General features: G+C 46.5%; 1 protein-coding gene across 1 annotated transcript in view; it reads right to left on the reverse strand.

Annotated features, from left to right (window-relative positions):
• npas3 (neuronal PAS domain protein 3) overlaps positions 1-14,715 on the reverse strand; it is a 223,096-nt gene extending 208,381 nt beyond the window's left edge. Inside the window, 1 exon segment of the mRNA XM_026306705.1 lies at positions 14,528-14,715. Within this exon segment, the coding sequence (XP_026162490.1) occupies positions 14,528-14,715 (188 nt within the window).
• Positions 14,716-16,894: the final 2,179 nt, after the last annotated feature.

Genomic DNA, 16,894 nt, shown 5'->3' on the forward strand with positions numbered 1-16,894 from the left:
ATATGTGCAGCGTGTGTGTCCTTCCATGTGCATCTGGACATAATGGTAGGAACCGTTTAATGAGAGGGGCTGCAGGTGTGTGTGTGTGTGTGTGTGTGTGTGTGTGTGGCAGGTGGGCAGAAGTCAAGCAGGTGAATAAGCAGAGACATCAATAACCAGAGGACATGTGCATGAAACTACACACAGCAGATCCATCACAGAGGAGGAGCGACGAGGTCAGAGACGAGGGGGTGGGGCAGAGACGCCGAGCCGCCTGAAGGTGACACTCGCTACCATGAGGTTGAATGTTCAAGTCCCACCTCAGGCACCACACACAGCTGTCGGAGAGCTGAGCAGAGCTGTGACCTACAGCCTCAAAACGAAGCCAAAGTAGATTGTTATTTAGGTGAAGAAGCCACGTGAACAATAAAAACCACTGAAGGCTACTCTGAACTTTACTAAACAGGTAAACACAAAAGAAAGAACATGTGACCACCTGCTTGTGAACGTTGTATAAAGTATAAAATACATTTAATCCTTAAGAAAAACACGATGATGGTAAATTTACAGTTTTATTTAAATTATCAACATCATCATTTTGTAAATCTCTACAAAAACAGAGCGAACTGCTGCTGAGGATCAGTGGATCATGACTGAAAGCTGCAGATCGGTTACTAAACGGACCTCGAGGTGAGACATCAAAATGCAGATAAATGATTTGCAGCTAAATGTTGATTAATACTGTATGAATTCATTAAAGTATTAGAATAAAACCTGAAAACAAAAATATTATGAAGTATAAAAAAAAGTTTTGTCTGTCAATACTTTCTAATTCTAGTTTCTGTGGCGGATGAATCCGCATTTGGTATTCTAGGGACTATTTGCAGCAGCAGGAGGGGCCACATATGCATCCGCCTCACTCATCCCCTCGCCCTCCCCCTCCCTGACTAACAGAGTCTAATCAATAGTCATTTCACCCTCAGGTCTCCGTCCTGCCTGCAGGGCCAGAACAGGGGACCACACCGGGGGCAGAGGGGAGACGAGAGGAGGTAATGAGGGCAGAGGAGAGGAGGAAGGATGGACGCCTCACAGGCATCTAAGAAAACACACGTATCAATAAACATAACGATACGCGATCAACATACCAGACATACAGGGCGAGCGAGCACCATGGTGAATGATGTGAGAGAGAGAGAGAGAGAGAGAGAGAGAGAGAGAGGGACAAACAGGAGCAGCAGAGCATCGTCGTGCTACAACACCTGTCGGACACACAAACACAAACACACACTTCATTTCCAAAGAACTCCTCTGGGGTGGAAGCAACAATGTGAGCAGCTGTTTAATCTACATGTCACCTGTTTCTGCAGCACACGACGGCTGGAAGGGCCGGTTTTCTCCTCTTCATGACTATGCATGCACATCTTTGACGCTTAATTTGTTCTTTCTGCATTTACATGAACAAATCACGATTTTGACTCTTAGTCTTAAAAATGACGTAGGCAGGGCGTAAATCAGACGAGTGGCAAAGCTGCGAACTGTTCTCATTACTGTGGTGAAGTATCAGCATCAGTCTGGTGGACTGTTTATTTAGCGGCTATAAACATGAACTGAGACATTCGAGGAGTTAAAAATGAATGAAATGGATTAAAATGAATCTGGGCTCTTACTGTGTAATTTCACTGTATGAATCAGGCCCCAATAAATATCTACTGACAGTTAAAGAAGAAAACAAGACATAAATCAGAGTAATGTTGGAGTAGTTCAAAGGAGACATCATCATAATAATAATAATAATAATAATAATAATAATAATAATAGAGGAAGTACAGGATGTAGCAGGAAACCCAGCTGAGGTTTATTAACTAATAAAGAAAGTCACACTCACATACTAAAACAATGACGGTTACTACTTTATGCTTCTTATAACATGAGAGATTAGCTACGTCTGCATGTTACTGTGCATCATTCCATGTCTGTTGTGTAGTGGAGGAGAGTGTGTGTGTCGTGTGGAGCTGCAGTGTGGGCACGTCTGCTGCTGGAGCTCATTTCCAACCGTTTAAACCCAATTCTCCACTCGTCTTTATTCCAAATCACACGACGAGGCAAATGACAGAAATAAATCCTGCAGCGTGGGTGTAGCTGTCTGACAGGAGCACGTCTGATTTAATATGGTGTCTTCTCCCACACTACACAACAGTGGTTTACATTAGACGCTGAAGAATCGTCTCTCCTCTTTCTTACTTTCTAATTATACTGCCAGTGTTGTTTCCCAGTACAAGGCGCTGTAGAAACGCAGTATTTACAAAAACACTTGAGGAATAATTTATTTCTCCTCTACTCTGTTTTCTTCCTATGCTGCCAGACTTCAGTACAAACCGGGAAGTATTTTATCAGCACCAGTTGTACTTTTACAACACAATTACACTGTGAACTGTTGGTTCTACTGTCAGAAACAGCAGCAGACACAGAAGCTGGGACACACATTGTAAAACTGAATAATCACAAATCTAATTTAGGACAATACAATAGAAAATATTACTGCAGCGTTTCACTAACTTTGACTTTGCTGACGTGACTCATGGACTAAATTCTCCTACAAATGACCAGAGACTAAAGCTAATCTGCATTTTCACCCATAAAAAAAAAAAAAAAAATCAGGTGTGATCAGGAACGAGAGGGAAGGAGCGAGAGGGAGAACGAGAGGGAAGGAGCGAGAGGGAAGGAAAAGGTGAATTTAGTGACAGGAAAAAAAAAAGTGAATGTGGGAGAAAGAGCCAAACAAAAGGACGAGGAAGAAAGAGGTGAAATAACAGAATAGTGGCGAGCGAGTAATAGAGTGCAGGGACAGTGTGTGTGTGTGTGTGTGTGTGTTTAACCAATCTAAGGTATACTATAATGGAAGTGTGTGTTTTCAAGGACAGGTAGATATGGTCCTGGGGTGGGAAGCTGCAGAGTCAGCAGGTCTGGGCTGATTACATCCTCTGTCAATGGGAAGAGAGGACAGGCCAGGACCAGAGAGGAGAGATGAAAGTAAGAGAGGAGGAAAGAAGAGGAGGCGAGGACACAAAAGAGGAGCTCATGTCTCCTCGGCCTCTAGAGGGTCCGATGAGTCCAAACTAACTCCCACCATAAGCCCCTCCCTCCTGCTCTTTGCCCCTCCCATCCCGTCTTGTTTCCTGAAGCTACATCGTGAACTACGGATGCCTGGTTGGGACAAAGTGTCCAGTCCAAAGCTAGCGTTAGCTGACTGAGGAGTAAATGTGTCAGTCCAGTAGACGCTCTGGTTCCTGCTAATGTGACCCAAAGCTCCACTTCCTCCCAAATCCACATCAGATCCATTCAGTCCAAAGGTCCAATCAGGACCATGCTAGGTGGCTAATGCTACCAAAACATCGCTCCACACAGTTTGTCCCTGTTTCCTCATCTCCCATTATCTATGGGAAAAATAAACTGCCAGAAACAGAAGGGCCCAAAAAAAGCTCATCCCACTTCCTGGCTCCAGGTTTCTGAAACAGAATCCTGCAGTTCCACCCACAGAGTCTGACAGGCCACAACCACCTCAGTCACAGCTTGTACTTAACACAACAGCTTTAAGTGGGTTTATATTTGTGCAAAAACAGCTTCTGTACAGACCAGGTCACTGTTGTGTATGTGACTCGTTGAATTAGCACATTAGTTGAACTTTGACCCCAGTTCTTCTCACCTTTACCTGCACAGCCAGTCACTGGTGCCTGAACTGCAAAAACCCAATCAGCCCACCCAGGTTTCCCAAACTGTACGAAAACAAATAAGCTTCATATCCACAGCCAGACATCCAGCACGGTCAACGCCACCAAGAGGCTGACACAGGTAAATCCTGAGCCATGCAGTGCAGGATGCGGTTTAGTGACAACAGGGACAATCTGACGGCCTTCCACTGACAAGACAGAGACTAACTTTCTCAGAAGCTTCGTCAGGTTCCAGAAAAACAGCCTGTGTAGTTTACAGTTTGTAAAATGAACAAAATGCTACTAACAACATGTTTGTGTGTTTGCAGCCCCTGAAAAATGCTCCAGTTTTGTGCAGCATCATTTACATTTTCATACGTTTCTCCATCTGGGACAAAACCAGAGTCCGTGTCAGCGCGGCGTGCAGGAAATTTACACATTGTTATTTGGTAACAAAGCACAAACTGCTGCTGCTGCCGAGGCTCAATTGCTGGCTGGAGACATTTTCTATGCATTTTCTTCCCAAAGACAAATGTAGATTCAGTTTGAAAAGGAAAGCAATTTTCAGTCAGACATCAGCTACACACATCAGCGCTGCTCTTTCTTCTCTCTGATAACTGTGTTTACATGCACGTGTGGACAAAACCAATCTGGTGAAATCACAGAGGGAGGCAGGACCAGAAGTCTATGTTTAAAACTAGACTTAGAGCATCAGGTCTCAGGGATTCTGTCTTTTGCTCAGCTGTTTCCTAACAACATGTTTGGAACCGGCCGAGCTCGAGCCACAAAAACCACCAAACCGCTGACACGCTGCCAAAACCTCAGACCAGCCTCCCTCTCTCACCCTCAGCAAAGGCTGATGGGACATGTTGTGGGGTTTTTTGCCCCTGGGTGGAGAGGGGAGGTGTTTTGGAGACAAAGCCAACTTTGTGCTTTGTGGTTTTTCTGTTGTTTCTGAAAGTCCGCCAACACTGGCTGCTGTTCTCTCACGGTTTTACTTTCTGCATTTGCTACTGGATCCTTTTTCCTGCTTCGCTCGTCCTTCTCTTCACATTTTCACTCAAAACAGACAAAAGTCTACAATATTTTATATATATATATATATATACATATATATACATACACACACACATACATACATATATATATATATATACAGCTTGTCGCTGTGACTGAACCACCTCTAAGTCTCTAAATCAAGACTCGACTCTCAGACTCCTGAAGTTTCAAAACTGACAAATCATTTTTGTTGTTTCTAAGATGTTTCAAAAAGAGAAAAGCAGATTTCAACCAGTGCACATTTAGCTGCAACTGCTGACGGAGCAGAAAACTGTTTGCAAATGTATTAATAGATAAAAAATAGAACTGTCATAAAACCTTCCACTTCTTCTTGTTCTTGTATATTTTATTATTTATATTTTAAAGTTATTTCATTTGCATTTGTAGGTGATAACACAGCTCTGAATGTTAATAACATTAAAACAAGAATCAGTTTAAAACAAAAAAGATTTCCTGCTAATAAAAATGTCAAATTTCAAACTGCTGATTTTTACACTAAACATTTTTAAAATGCAGGCAGACACACACACACACACACACACACACACACACCTGTGGCTTTGGCCCATCAGGCAGATGTTCCCACCCACCTGCCTCCTCCACCTCCTCAGGGACAGCTAACCCAGCACTCCTGCAGGCTTGAAGAGGCTCTTCTCCAGCCTGCGGGTGAGTTTGATTCGTTCTAACAGGCGGCGGCTGCTGAGAGCCAATCAGCTCGGTGATGATTCCTCTTCTCTCTCTCTGTCTGTCAACATTTTAAGCCACTTCCTTCCTCTTTCATTCTCTGCATCACGTCTCTGTCACTCTGTGCCGTCTCCTTCCTTCTCACACTGGACTGCTGCTCCAACCTGACCCAGACTGACACCAACTAAACTTTATCATCGTTATAAATTCATTTTCAGATTGTTCATCGCTTATTTTCCTTACAGTCTCAAACTATTTGTCCAAACATCAAATCACAATTTGGCATTTTTGGACTGTTAGAAATAACAGTGGATAACACCAAGGCTTATGTGATGAACAAACAAAACTTTGTTCGAGGCTTCAACATTTCCTTCTGTCCCTGATGTTTGATCTTTGATTTCATTGGTTGCTGGGCTTGTTATTAAAGTGGCACAGCAGGGACGGTCCAAAACAAAAACCCGATTCTTTCTCAACTTCTCCCCGTTCACACAAACTAAGGAGCTTTGGCTTCTTGATAAATGTGATTTAGCAGCAGCACATTTTTCTCTGAATTCACTCACATTTCACTGAAGGTAAGGAATCAAACTGAGCCCTCTTTCCGTCCCCCTGCTGCAAACTCATCTTTCCCTTTTGCTTCGCCTCCACTTCACCACACACCCCCACCTTCATCACATCCTCCTCCTCCTCGCTGTTTTAACGCCCTTCTTCATCCACCTCCCTTCTCCATTTCTCAGTCTCTCTCTTGCTCTCTCGTCCAGTCCTCCTCTCCATCATCTCTCCATCATCTCACTCTCCAGAGCCGCTGTAGTGTTCTGATAGTGGGAGCACTTGTGCAGTCAACTATGAAGTCTGTCCTCTTCCTCCTCCTCCTCTTCCTCCTGCTCTGCCTTCCTCTCCCTATCTGCCCCCCCTGAAAATTAATTTGGTCTCCTCCTGATGCCTATCGGCGCTGAAATGCCCCCAGAAATAGATCCACAAACAGCAGCTCAGCCAAAACAGCAACGAATGCCTGACAGCCTGCAGCGCACACACACACACACACACACACACACACACACACACACACACACAGAGCTGTTTTTTAAACACAACCACCAGCTTCTGCTTCACCTCAACCAAGAGCTTTGTTACTTAAAACTAAATCTGAACCACAGAATTTTTGCAGATGGGAAAAAGCTCATTTGTTTCTTTAGCGTCTTCATTTCTACAACGAGCAGCTGCCTGTTCAACGTGTCTGCACAGGGTTTGTATTATTGTTAAGGTGAAGCGCAGGATATCTGGGCCTAAACAAACTACACTGCACTGAACATGCAGCACCAGCTGAGTGAGTCTGTTTTTACCTTCACCAACAGGCGGAGGACAGGCGGAGACCTTTGCAGAGGCCACTGGGACACAAGTTTGGACTCAAATACTGAACCAAAATTGACTCCGTGACCCCAACACTGCAGAAACCAGCACGTGTTTGTTTTTTGTTTTTTTTAATGGCGGCCCTGACTGGGTTCCAACACAACACCTGTGGAGGATTTTACAGCTGGAGGTGGAGAAACAACCCAGCAGCAAAGAGACAGATGATCAGTGAAGAAGAGCAGAACATTTCTGAATACTGGGAACATCCAGGAGGATCAAACCTGACACAGAAAATTCAATTCCAGATTCTGCTTTTGCTAAAAAAACAAACCCAATTACAATAAAACGGACAGGATCTGTTCAAAACTGCACATTTTAGTGACACCGAGAATTTATTATAAAATGTTTTACTCTACATTTAAGAGCGTCCCCAGGGACAGAGGCTTCAGATCTCAGCTACAGTTCCTACTGTGTGACTGGGTTTACCTGGGAAACACTTCCTGCTCACATCCATCTGAGCCATTTCACTTTGACCACAGGAGAAAGACTCAGTACAGAGAGTCAGTGCCTGCCTGGAAGGCGGTGTTGACAGCGTCAGGGGTTTGGGGGTCGATGTCTTGCTCAAAGGTTTCCAGGACACTCACTGGAGGACAACCTGTGTGTTTTTAATGCAGCACCTCATGCATTAGCACTGAAAGGACTGAAACACTCCCACGGTCACTCTTCCTGCTGCCCACACACCAGCAGGTAGTTTGATGATAAGCTGATAAAATCCATCAGTCAGGGTCTGACCCATCGCTGGCAGACAAACCGATGGGTTTTGTTTTGGGGAACTGGCTTCAAACGAACTCGTCCATCCAGAGACCTGGAGGAGGACTTGGAATAAAAGCAAACACCTAACAGTCTGACCTGACGTCACAAACTGAGGACATGTTGTTCCCTCAGCTGTTTTTCTTTAATCTACTCAACACGAGCCTCATTTCCTTCAGGAACCACTCAGACAAAACTGGTTTTCATCATCAGACAGATTTCAGACAGTTTCGCCCAGAGCAGGTGAGCAGAGAGGCCCAGGTAACGTCTCCTGAGTCTCACACTCGACAGCTTGAATTCAACTTCCTCCCATCAGGTCGGAGCGTCCTTCCTCCTCGCGTCATGACGGATGATAAAGGACAAAACCTCTGAAAGTGAAGTGTAGTTTCGGGTCTACACACCTGACCTTTGCCCTCTAACTGAGCACCAATGCAAATAGCAGCTGTTACTGTGCTGCTGCCAGTCTGCTGCAAACATCATCCCTGTGTTCCCAAGGCCCAGGCTGTGTCTTCCTCATTCCAGCCGTTTTATATCACCAAGGGTGAAGAACGAAAACAGTAAAAATAAAGTTCAATGATGGCCGACCACAGGTTTTCAGGACCAAGACGAGTCTGAGATTATAGACCCCGTCCTGAGACGCTGCGTCACATCATGAGACACCAAACGGAAACTTAGTGGAATCGATCAACAAACGTTTCTCATTAGTTCCAATGTTAATCAATAATCAAACAGTCACTGTGTCTATAACACAAATTACAACACAAGCTGCTCGTTTTTGTCATAATAATAAAAAACATGGTGGAGTCTGGTATTTGAGTCCATGCTACTAAAGACATGAACCAACTTCTTTATCACTTTAGTTTTAGTTTATTTAGCTCAGTTAAATTAAATTAAATCAGTTTTTTTACTCATTTTGCAGCAGATGAACTTTTGTTTGAAATGAACTTTAAGTGAGTCACAGAGCTCAGATCTGTATCCTGGTACTGACGGATGTTCACGTCCAACAGCTTAAGCGTTGCAGTGTTTTATGTTATGTCTTATAATCACATAGGAGCAACAGCCTCTTCAGTCAGTGTCATAATGAGTAAACACTGATCTGTTGATGCTCTTCATGGACCGACTGGAACCATCATTTTCATGGACCTTTTCACACTTTATTTTAGAGCTTGTGATGTGGTTCGGTTCACACCTGGAGGTAATCGTCAAATCGAAGGAGCCGCAGCATCAACAGAGTGTGAAAGTCACTGCAACACCACCATCACAGCAGCCGCCTGAGAGCTTGTTCTGTTCCTGCAGTGCTACCAAATAATTACAGGACCGCAGCTACACCGGGCAGAGCTGCAACCCAAACAGGAACATTTTCTAAATATTCACCAACTGTCTGAGCTTTTACGCTTCCTGGCAGTCTGGGTGAAATCAAACCAGCGACACGCCAACACGGCGAGGGGCGGTCGGGCAGGACCAGAACCACTGCTGCAACTTCCTTCTTCGTAACACGTCAAGTCTGGAGGTTTCAAAGAAAACACGTCCCCCCTCCCTCCACCCGTGTGAACACCACCTGTTCCTGCTGAAGAAACAAACAGACCAAAACACAAAAAAAAAAAAAAAAAAAAAAAATCACACAATAGCTTCCAACAAGTTCCAGCTCCTATTCCTGTGATCTTCCCAGACTGATCATCCACGTGGTTAAAGGCGGAGGGATACGCCACATCACTGCCGTTACAGAGGTCGAGGCCAACAGGAAGGAAACGGACTCACATCTGATCACACTTGTCGTCAACAGGTGAAAACATGATTCCACCACATCTCAAACCTCCAGCAATATAGAAATATTCAACTGGGCAAACAGCAAGATGCCAGATACCAGTTCAAATGTAAAATGTGCTTCCACCAAATTGATTATGTGACAAATGCAGAGTAACGGACTGAACTAAAGCTGAGTTGAAATAAACACAGTAAAAACTGATGAAATAACAGGTAGAAAAGTCATTTACGATATAATTCCTCCAAATTAAAAGTCTGTACAAACAGATTATCTGCCAAACACCAACTCATCACTGATATTACCCGTGACTGCTCGTCACTAAATCCATCAGGGTAAAGATTAATGTTCCTGCAGAACCAACAGGTTTAAAAATAAAGCTGCACTTTCAAACATAAATTCTACCAGAAAGTCTGCGGCGGATTCTGACCAGAAGAACAGAGTCATGTTCTAACACCACATTTCTCAGAGGAAACAAAAGCTTTGAATGGCAGCGTGAACAGAACAGGCCTTTGAAGCAGCAGGTATAAAAATAAAGTTGCAGCTGCAGAAACTAGTCTGCAAAACTCTGACTAAGACTGAGCAGATCTTTCAGAAACATCTGAAAGTTGAAAGTCTCCAGTGTGGCTCCTGTGCTGACTGAGGATAAATACAACAGAAGAGAAACTGCTGGATCTGCTGCCATCCCTAAATCAACAGGTGTAAACAGCAGAACTGATTCCACTGTGTCACAGATGCAGAAAACTCATCTCAGCAGCAGGAATAAAGTCGCTCACACAGGTGTGTTTCTGCACAAGGTGTGTTTCTGCACAAGGTGTGTTTGTACACAAAGCCATGAAGACAAACGTCACAGATCATCTGAGGTCAATCATCAGTCTCTTAATCAACAGGTGAAAAAACAAAGAAAACTTGTGTATTTCTGTCTATTTGAGCTGAATCAGCTCTGGGATTTTTGTTCTACTAGAGAAAACTGTGTGTGTGTGTGTGTGTGTGTGTGTATCTGCAAAAAACACATTCATTTTCCACCTGAACCCCACAGTCCAGGTGTGCTGGGTCTGACCTGAGCAGGTAAATCCATGCACAGCCCTCAACATGAAAACTTCCTGCTCATTCCAATGACACACACGAACACGCGCACACGCACGCAGGCTTGTCATCGTGCATCCACATGTTTCCCTCGACGCTCAACACACACCTTGATGCTTGGAGCGTCAACACACCGCATGGCTTCCTAAGGGCACGCGCACAGGTGCAGGCAAATGTACACGTACACACTCACTCACTCACTGACTGCACGCACGCGCGCACACCTATGGGCAAGAAAGGCGAGACAAGAGCAAAGGCAGCGTTCCGTTTCCCCGAGCAGCCAGCCAACCGACCTGTTACCCAGCCACAAGCCTCTCCGTCTGACACACACACACAGGCGCGCACGCACACACTCACGCACGCACACCTCGACTCTCCTCTGGAAAGGGTAACAGCGTTGCTCCTGGCACCTCCAGGCTCAGAATAAAACGCAAAGGACGCGGAACAGCCGGTAAAGCCGCCGGGCTGCCGGTTCGTTCAACCCGCCTGTGTGCAGCTGTAAACATGCAGTGGAGGAGGAACAAGAATCCAAGCCCCGTTACCGTTCTCTCCGCGTCGGGTCCTGCTGGATGCTCGGCTTGGTGGGCGCCATCTTCCTGCAACAATTATTAGATTTCTTACTTTCTGTCCTTTTCTCTTTCCCTCTCCGAGGATTTATTTGGACGCGGAGCGGCGGCGGTGCGCTGCGCCTTGACAGCAATGCGTCATGGTCGGTGTGTTAAGACAAAGCCATGTCCGTGTGTGTGAACGTGTGTGTGTGTGTGTGTGTATGTGTTTTGAAGCAAGCAAGCGAGCGAGCGTGCGTGCGTGCGTGCGTGCGTCTCGTGCTTGTCTCTCTCCTCCTCCGCCACCGCCGCTCAGGAGCGTGGAAACAACGGGCGGTGGAGGCGAAGGCAGGGACCGGGCTGCAGCAGCTGAAGCATGCCGAGCGGAGTGAGGTGGGACTCGGGGCGGATGCCTCTCAGATCCCGCTGTCTCTCCCTTCTCTTCTTCTCCGTGTCTGTCCACACACGCACAGCTTCGGCTTTGGCACTACAGAGGAATTTCCTGCATGCGCTCCGGAGGGAAAAAAGGCAAACAGGCGCGTCAGATCTTTACATTCTCGCCGCCGCTGCAGCGCCTATATCCGCGTCAGAAGCCCCGCGGCGGAGCGTCGACCAGCGGTCAAAGTCTCTGGGTTTTTCCGGAGCATTTTTCGCTCCTGTGGCTGCTGACAGGGAAAAAAATAGACACCACACATCTCCGGTATTTTTCTCCAGACCCGGCGCAACAACGCCGCTCAGTTGCAGCTGGAGTCAGTTTGTGTGTGTGTGTGTGTGTGTGTGTGTGTGTGTGTGTGTGTGTGTTTTATTTAATTCCCCCTCTTCCTGTTGCACCGCGGGGTTATTCCCCAATTTAACCATCACAAAAATAAAAAATTATAATAAAAGAAATGAACACTACCCAGCGTGCGCGGGGGTTGATGGGTGATTTATTTGAATGGTGGCTGTGTAAATCAGATCAATGCACCTCCACACACCCTCCTCCCTCTCCAGTGCCATAATAAACACATCACATCAAATGTCTCACTCCAGGTTCCCAAATCTGGAACTGGCTTTTGGTGCTGGACTGTTATTTTGGCACATTCACGTTTCTGTCTTGTTTTGTTGCCTGCACATAAAGATGTTTGTTATTAAAAATCTAAATTACATTTCTCACTTTTTATATTTTAGGCCACTAGAATAAATATTGGGAACCAGCTCTGGTGTGTCAGTGTCGGCTCATTATCCTCCAACAGAAACTACGCTGCTGCTTCTTTCTATGTTTTTGCCCCAACGTTCATTTAAATTCCTCATTTTTTAATGTATAATTCATCGTAACCTAATCTGTGTGTGTGTGATTAACCCCCAGGCTGCAGCCCTGGGAGCTCAAAAGCTTCCCTCTCTATGCCAATGACCTGTCAAGGTCAAAGGCATGCTGGGTATTCTGCACACAAACACAGGGGTACAGGCGGTGCTGTGGCGGAAAATAAAGACTGGAGGGGGGAACCGTGACCTGCGGCCAGAGATCGTCATGAGCTTGAGCACCTGCAGATCGACACGCCTGCAGTTACATATTGAGGAAAAGTGTCAGCGTGTTTTAGCCTCATCACCTTTACAGTTTGATGCAGCTGCAGAAATTTAGACTAAATACAAACGATCACACCCACAGGGAGTTTGTTTATCTGAGCTGCAGGAAAATACAGCCCAGACCATTTAAACAGCAAAAACTCAGCCAGGTCTTTGGTCACATGACTGGACAAAAAAAAAAAAAAAGCAGCAAAAGGTCAGAGGTTTGACCCCCCCCCTCCCCTCCCCTCCCACCTGCAGACTCAGAGGCCTGAGCAGCACTAACATCATTAAAAAGCTCAATCGCTGGACTCTCTCCACCTCCGACGAGTCCTGGGGACAACAACATTACAGATCTGAGGAGGGCTGAGCTTCCTAACTGGGACACCAGTCCGATTTTATTTGCCTCGCCCAGTCTCGGGGAAACAAGAGCCTGCTCTGTTCCTTTAGAGATGAGGCTCGGCCGCCGCCTCTCTCTCCAGCTCAGCTCTGCTTACTGAGAGCAGGCAAACGGAGGCGACGTGGATAATGGAGCGTAATGTATAAACATATTAGCTCCCAGCTGTTTGTTGGGACAAACATTACGTATAGAGAGAGGGGCGGCCAGAAATTTACAGAAACATCCTGCTCTCTGCGGCCTGAATCAAACCTCACCTTTAAACACAGATCAACCCGGACTGTGCTTCGAACCGTCTGCCCCCAAAACCGGGTTCTGGGAGCCTGGAGGAGTCCTGACGGGTCCCCGGCTGGCAGATCACCAGAGTGAAATTCCAGCAGCACAAATGATCCGAGAACATGTCAAAGCACCACTCTAATCCTCGGCTCTCACATGTGAGCACAAACATACAGTTCACTGCCCAAACTCTCCTCAATGGGAGTCTGGGGTCTGTGTGTGCCCAGAAGTCCTGCTTTAAATAACAATACGGCCCCTTTTTCTGCTTTAGAGGGCCGAGACTCTCCGGGTGCTCACAGAGGCCCCGGCCGTGATTTATGTCATGTTTGCTGCCCACAGCTTTTAGACTTCACATAGCTACACTCCATAATACACAGGGCTTTTCGGGTAATAAGGAAGGAGAGTGTGTGTGTGTGTGTGTTTTGCCCCCCCATGGATTTAGATGATTAGAAAAAACAACCCTACTGAGTGGCCGGATGGGGAGGCAATCATTTAGATTCAGAGTGGAGGGGAAATAAGGACGTAACGGGGATGGATGGAGTGAATTGTCACCAGAAAACAGGTTGGACTCCAGGAGCAGCTGAAAAACACACAACACATTTCTCTTTTGCAATTGAAATAACAGAAATGACTCAGTCCTCTATTTCCCATAAATTACCTGCTGTGGTTCAACTGAATTAGCAGAATCTCATCTGAGATTTCTCCACTGAATCTCAAGGACTTAGCTCTTTATTTCAGCCTCACTCCTGTTTTCACTAAAACCAACCGCAGCCCGATTCTTCTCTGCTGCTTCGTCTACTGTCTCGGCCTGAAACTCACTTTGAAACGAAAAATAAAAATGAACCCTGGATAATAATCAATTTAATCTACTTGAGTAACAAACAGCATCTTCTTTTCCTCTTGGACGTAACAAAGAGACTGAAAATAAAAACGGAGCTACAGGCTCATTTCTCTAACATTTCTCCAACACAAACAAAGACACGGAGCAGGAGGACGCACTCCGGCTTCATGATGAGTGTCAAAGCTCTGCCTTAAGACCCAAACTGCTGGCTGCTCTCTGGGCATCATGAGATATAAAGTCTGTAAAGGATCAAATGAGGAGGTGCCCACTGAGCTAGAGATCCCAACCGCACCTGAACACAGAAACAGCCCATGAAGAAAGTGGATGGTGACAGATTTGAGGAGAAAGACATCAGTGACTTTCAAGCAGCAGACACACACCACAGGAATATTCAAGTCTTTTCCTGAAGTGTGGATGTGCGTACTTGTCTAAATGTCAGAGTCAAACCTCTGGTGCACTCACGACGCTACAGGTCGTTTCCCTGCAACATACCTTTGCTGGTAGGCGGTGATTCCCTGAACGCTCTGCGGGGTCCCGTTCGTGGCTCCGGGGACCGGCACCGGCACCCGACCAACCGGGGGTCCGGTCACCATCCCACCGCCTCCGCCGCCTCCTGCACCGGTCCCTCCGGCTGCCGAGGCCGTCACCTGGACGCTGAAATCCGGGAAGATCCTGATCATGGTCCCGGCCGTGTCCGATGCGCTTCCGCGTCGAGTTTAACAACCTCCCCCCGTTTTCTTTCTTCCTCCCCAACACAGACCAGTCACCGATTACTGGGATCAATACAGGTATTGATTCTGCAACACAAAGTGAGAGACTATTTTCTTTTTCTTCTTTTTCTTCTTCTTTTCTTCTTTAACCTTCGGAGATAACTCTGAAGCAAATCCGGATCATGGTCCCGGTGCGCAAATCAATCAGTCACCAGTCGATGGATCAATAGATTAAATAGAGAGTATATGCTGCACGTGCAGAAAAGATCAGAAACCTTTTCCTGATTTCTTCTTCTTCTTGGCTCTATCCTGCAGAGATCAGCCCCGTGCAGCTCCGGATCATGGTCCCGGTGTCTTCGGTGCGCGCGGTCTCCTCCTTCTCTTTCCTCCCACTCAGTCAATGGGATCAATAGATCGATGGATCGAAGAGGTGATTGTTTCCCCGATTACACACAGACAAACAGCCCGGTCTGTGCTGTTGTCTCGCGATGCAGAAGCTCCGGACTCTCCTTTCTCACGAGGGCACCGCCGCCGGCTCTCCATCCGAGAAAGGCATTCCGTCCCCGGCTCTCCTCCGCCTGACGTCCGCCGGTGGGTCGGTGGTGTCTGTGCTGGGAACAGAGGACCTCGAGGACAGCAGTCGGTCGGTCGGTCGGTCTGTCAGTGAGCGCGCGGCTCTCAGCAGCACGAGCTCGGCAATGACATAGGTGTGATACAGTGATACAGAGGCGGCAGCGCCGAAGTGTGTGTCGGTATGTCAGCGAGTCCCTGCGTGTGTGTGCGCGTATGTGGTGTGTGTGCGCTGTCCTCTGTGGGAGGGAGGGAGGGACCGCGCTGTTTGTTCAGCGGGAGGACGTTTCCTTTGGCTTTATTGTGCGGAATAACGCAGAAACTATAACTGCACTTTATTCGAAGGCAGCGCCGTTTTATTAAAAGACACTTTCACTTCTGTCCGTGTGACTGAGCAGCGTCACGACGTCCACCTCGTAAAAGTTTTCAAAAGGACCGAGACAGTGAAATAAAAGCTCCGGAACCTTCACGGGGCCAAACGAACCAAACCGAACCAACCCTAAAAGCTGAAAGCAAAGAGACTGACGTCTTTGGAAAACGCGAAGTCTGGGCCAGACTCCATCTGTCTTTGCGCGTGACGCACCATTACCTGGATAATAAACGTTGATCTTAAACAAAAATCCACGCAAAGTGACATTTTCTGCTCATGGGATGTGGATTTCAGATTAATCTCAACCATCCAGGATTCAGTGCTGTGTTTCCGGCAGCTGAGGATGGAGATGGAGTTTCTTGTGCCAAAAAAACGCGCGGAGACAAAGTCAACGGAGTCTCAGTTTGAGTAAATGAACGAGGTGTGTTTGAGCGACGCGTGTGATCCTCATCAGGTGTGTGTGTGAGTGTGTGTGTGAGTGTGAAGAGCTCTCATCTGATCTGTGCGCAGCTGAAGCCGCTCTGCTCTCACTGGAGCTCCGTGTGTGATCAGACTCCTGAATAAAGACTCTCTCTCTCTCTCTCTCTCTCTCTCTCACACACACACACGCGCACACGCTCACACGCACAGCCTCCTCCCCTCTGTCTCTGACACACACTCACTCTTCCATCTCTCCTTCCACTCTTTTCTCAGCAGCCTCTAATAAAACCCAAAATAAAAACAACACTTATGTTACTGTCTTAATAGTTTTACTTCCCGTTTCATCATCTACAGGATTTCTGCCTTTGCCTCATCGTGCATCTCATGAAATTCCAGTTTTTGCAGGAAAAGTCTTGACCTTGAAAACAGTTTGACCAAACCAGCTTCAGTTATGGTCCACTAGCTTTTCCTGGAGCTTTAAACCACGTCTCCATCTTCCTCTGTGCCGTTTCCATCTCCACATACACCTGGAGGCAGCAGCTGCTCTGCCCAGTTTAAAATATGCAAACTGGACTAACATGTGTTGTGTTTGGTTACCACACACACACACACACACAAACAGAAACGGGACAATTGTGATGTGTAGTTTTAGGAGAAGTTAAACACTGGAACTATTTGCTGTTTGTCCAGTCAGCCACGATGAGCCACTGTGCAGTGGTTTTATGCACCAAAGATACAGAAGGTGCCTTAACCTAGCCATAAATTCACTTCACCCATAGTGTGTGAAAC

Source organism: Mastacembelus armatus, chromosome 22 (assembly GCF_900324485.2).
Source record: "Mastacembelus armatus chromosome 22, fMasArm1.2, whole genome shotgun sequence".
Lineage (NCBI taxonomy): Eukaryota > Metazoa > Chordata > Actinopteri > Synbranchiformes > Mastacembelidae > Mastacembelus > Mastacembelus armatus.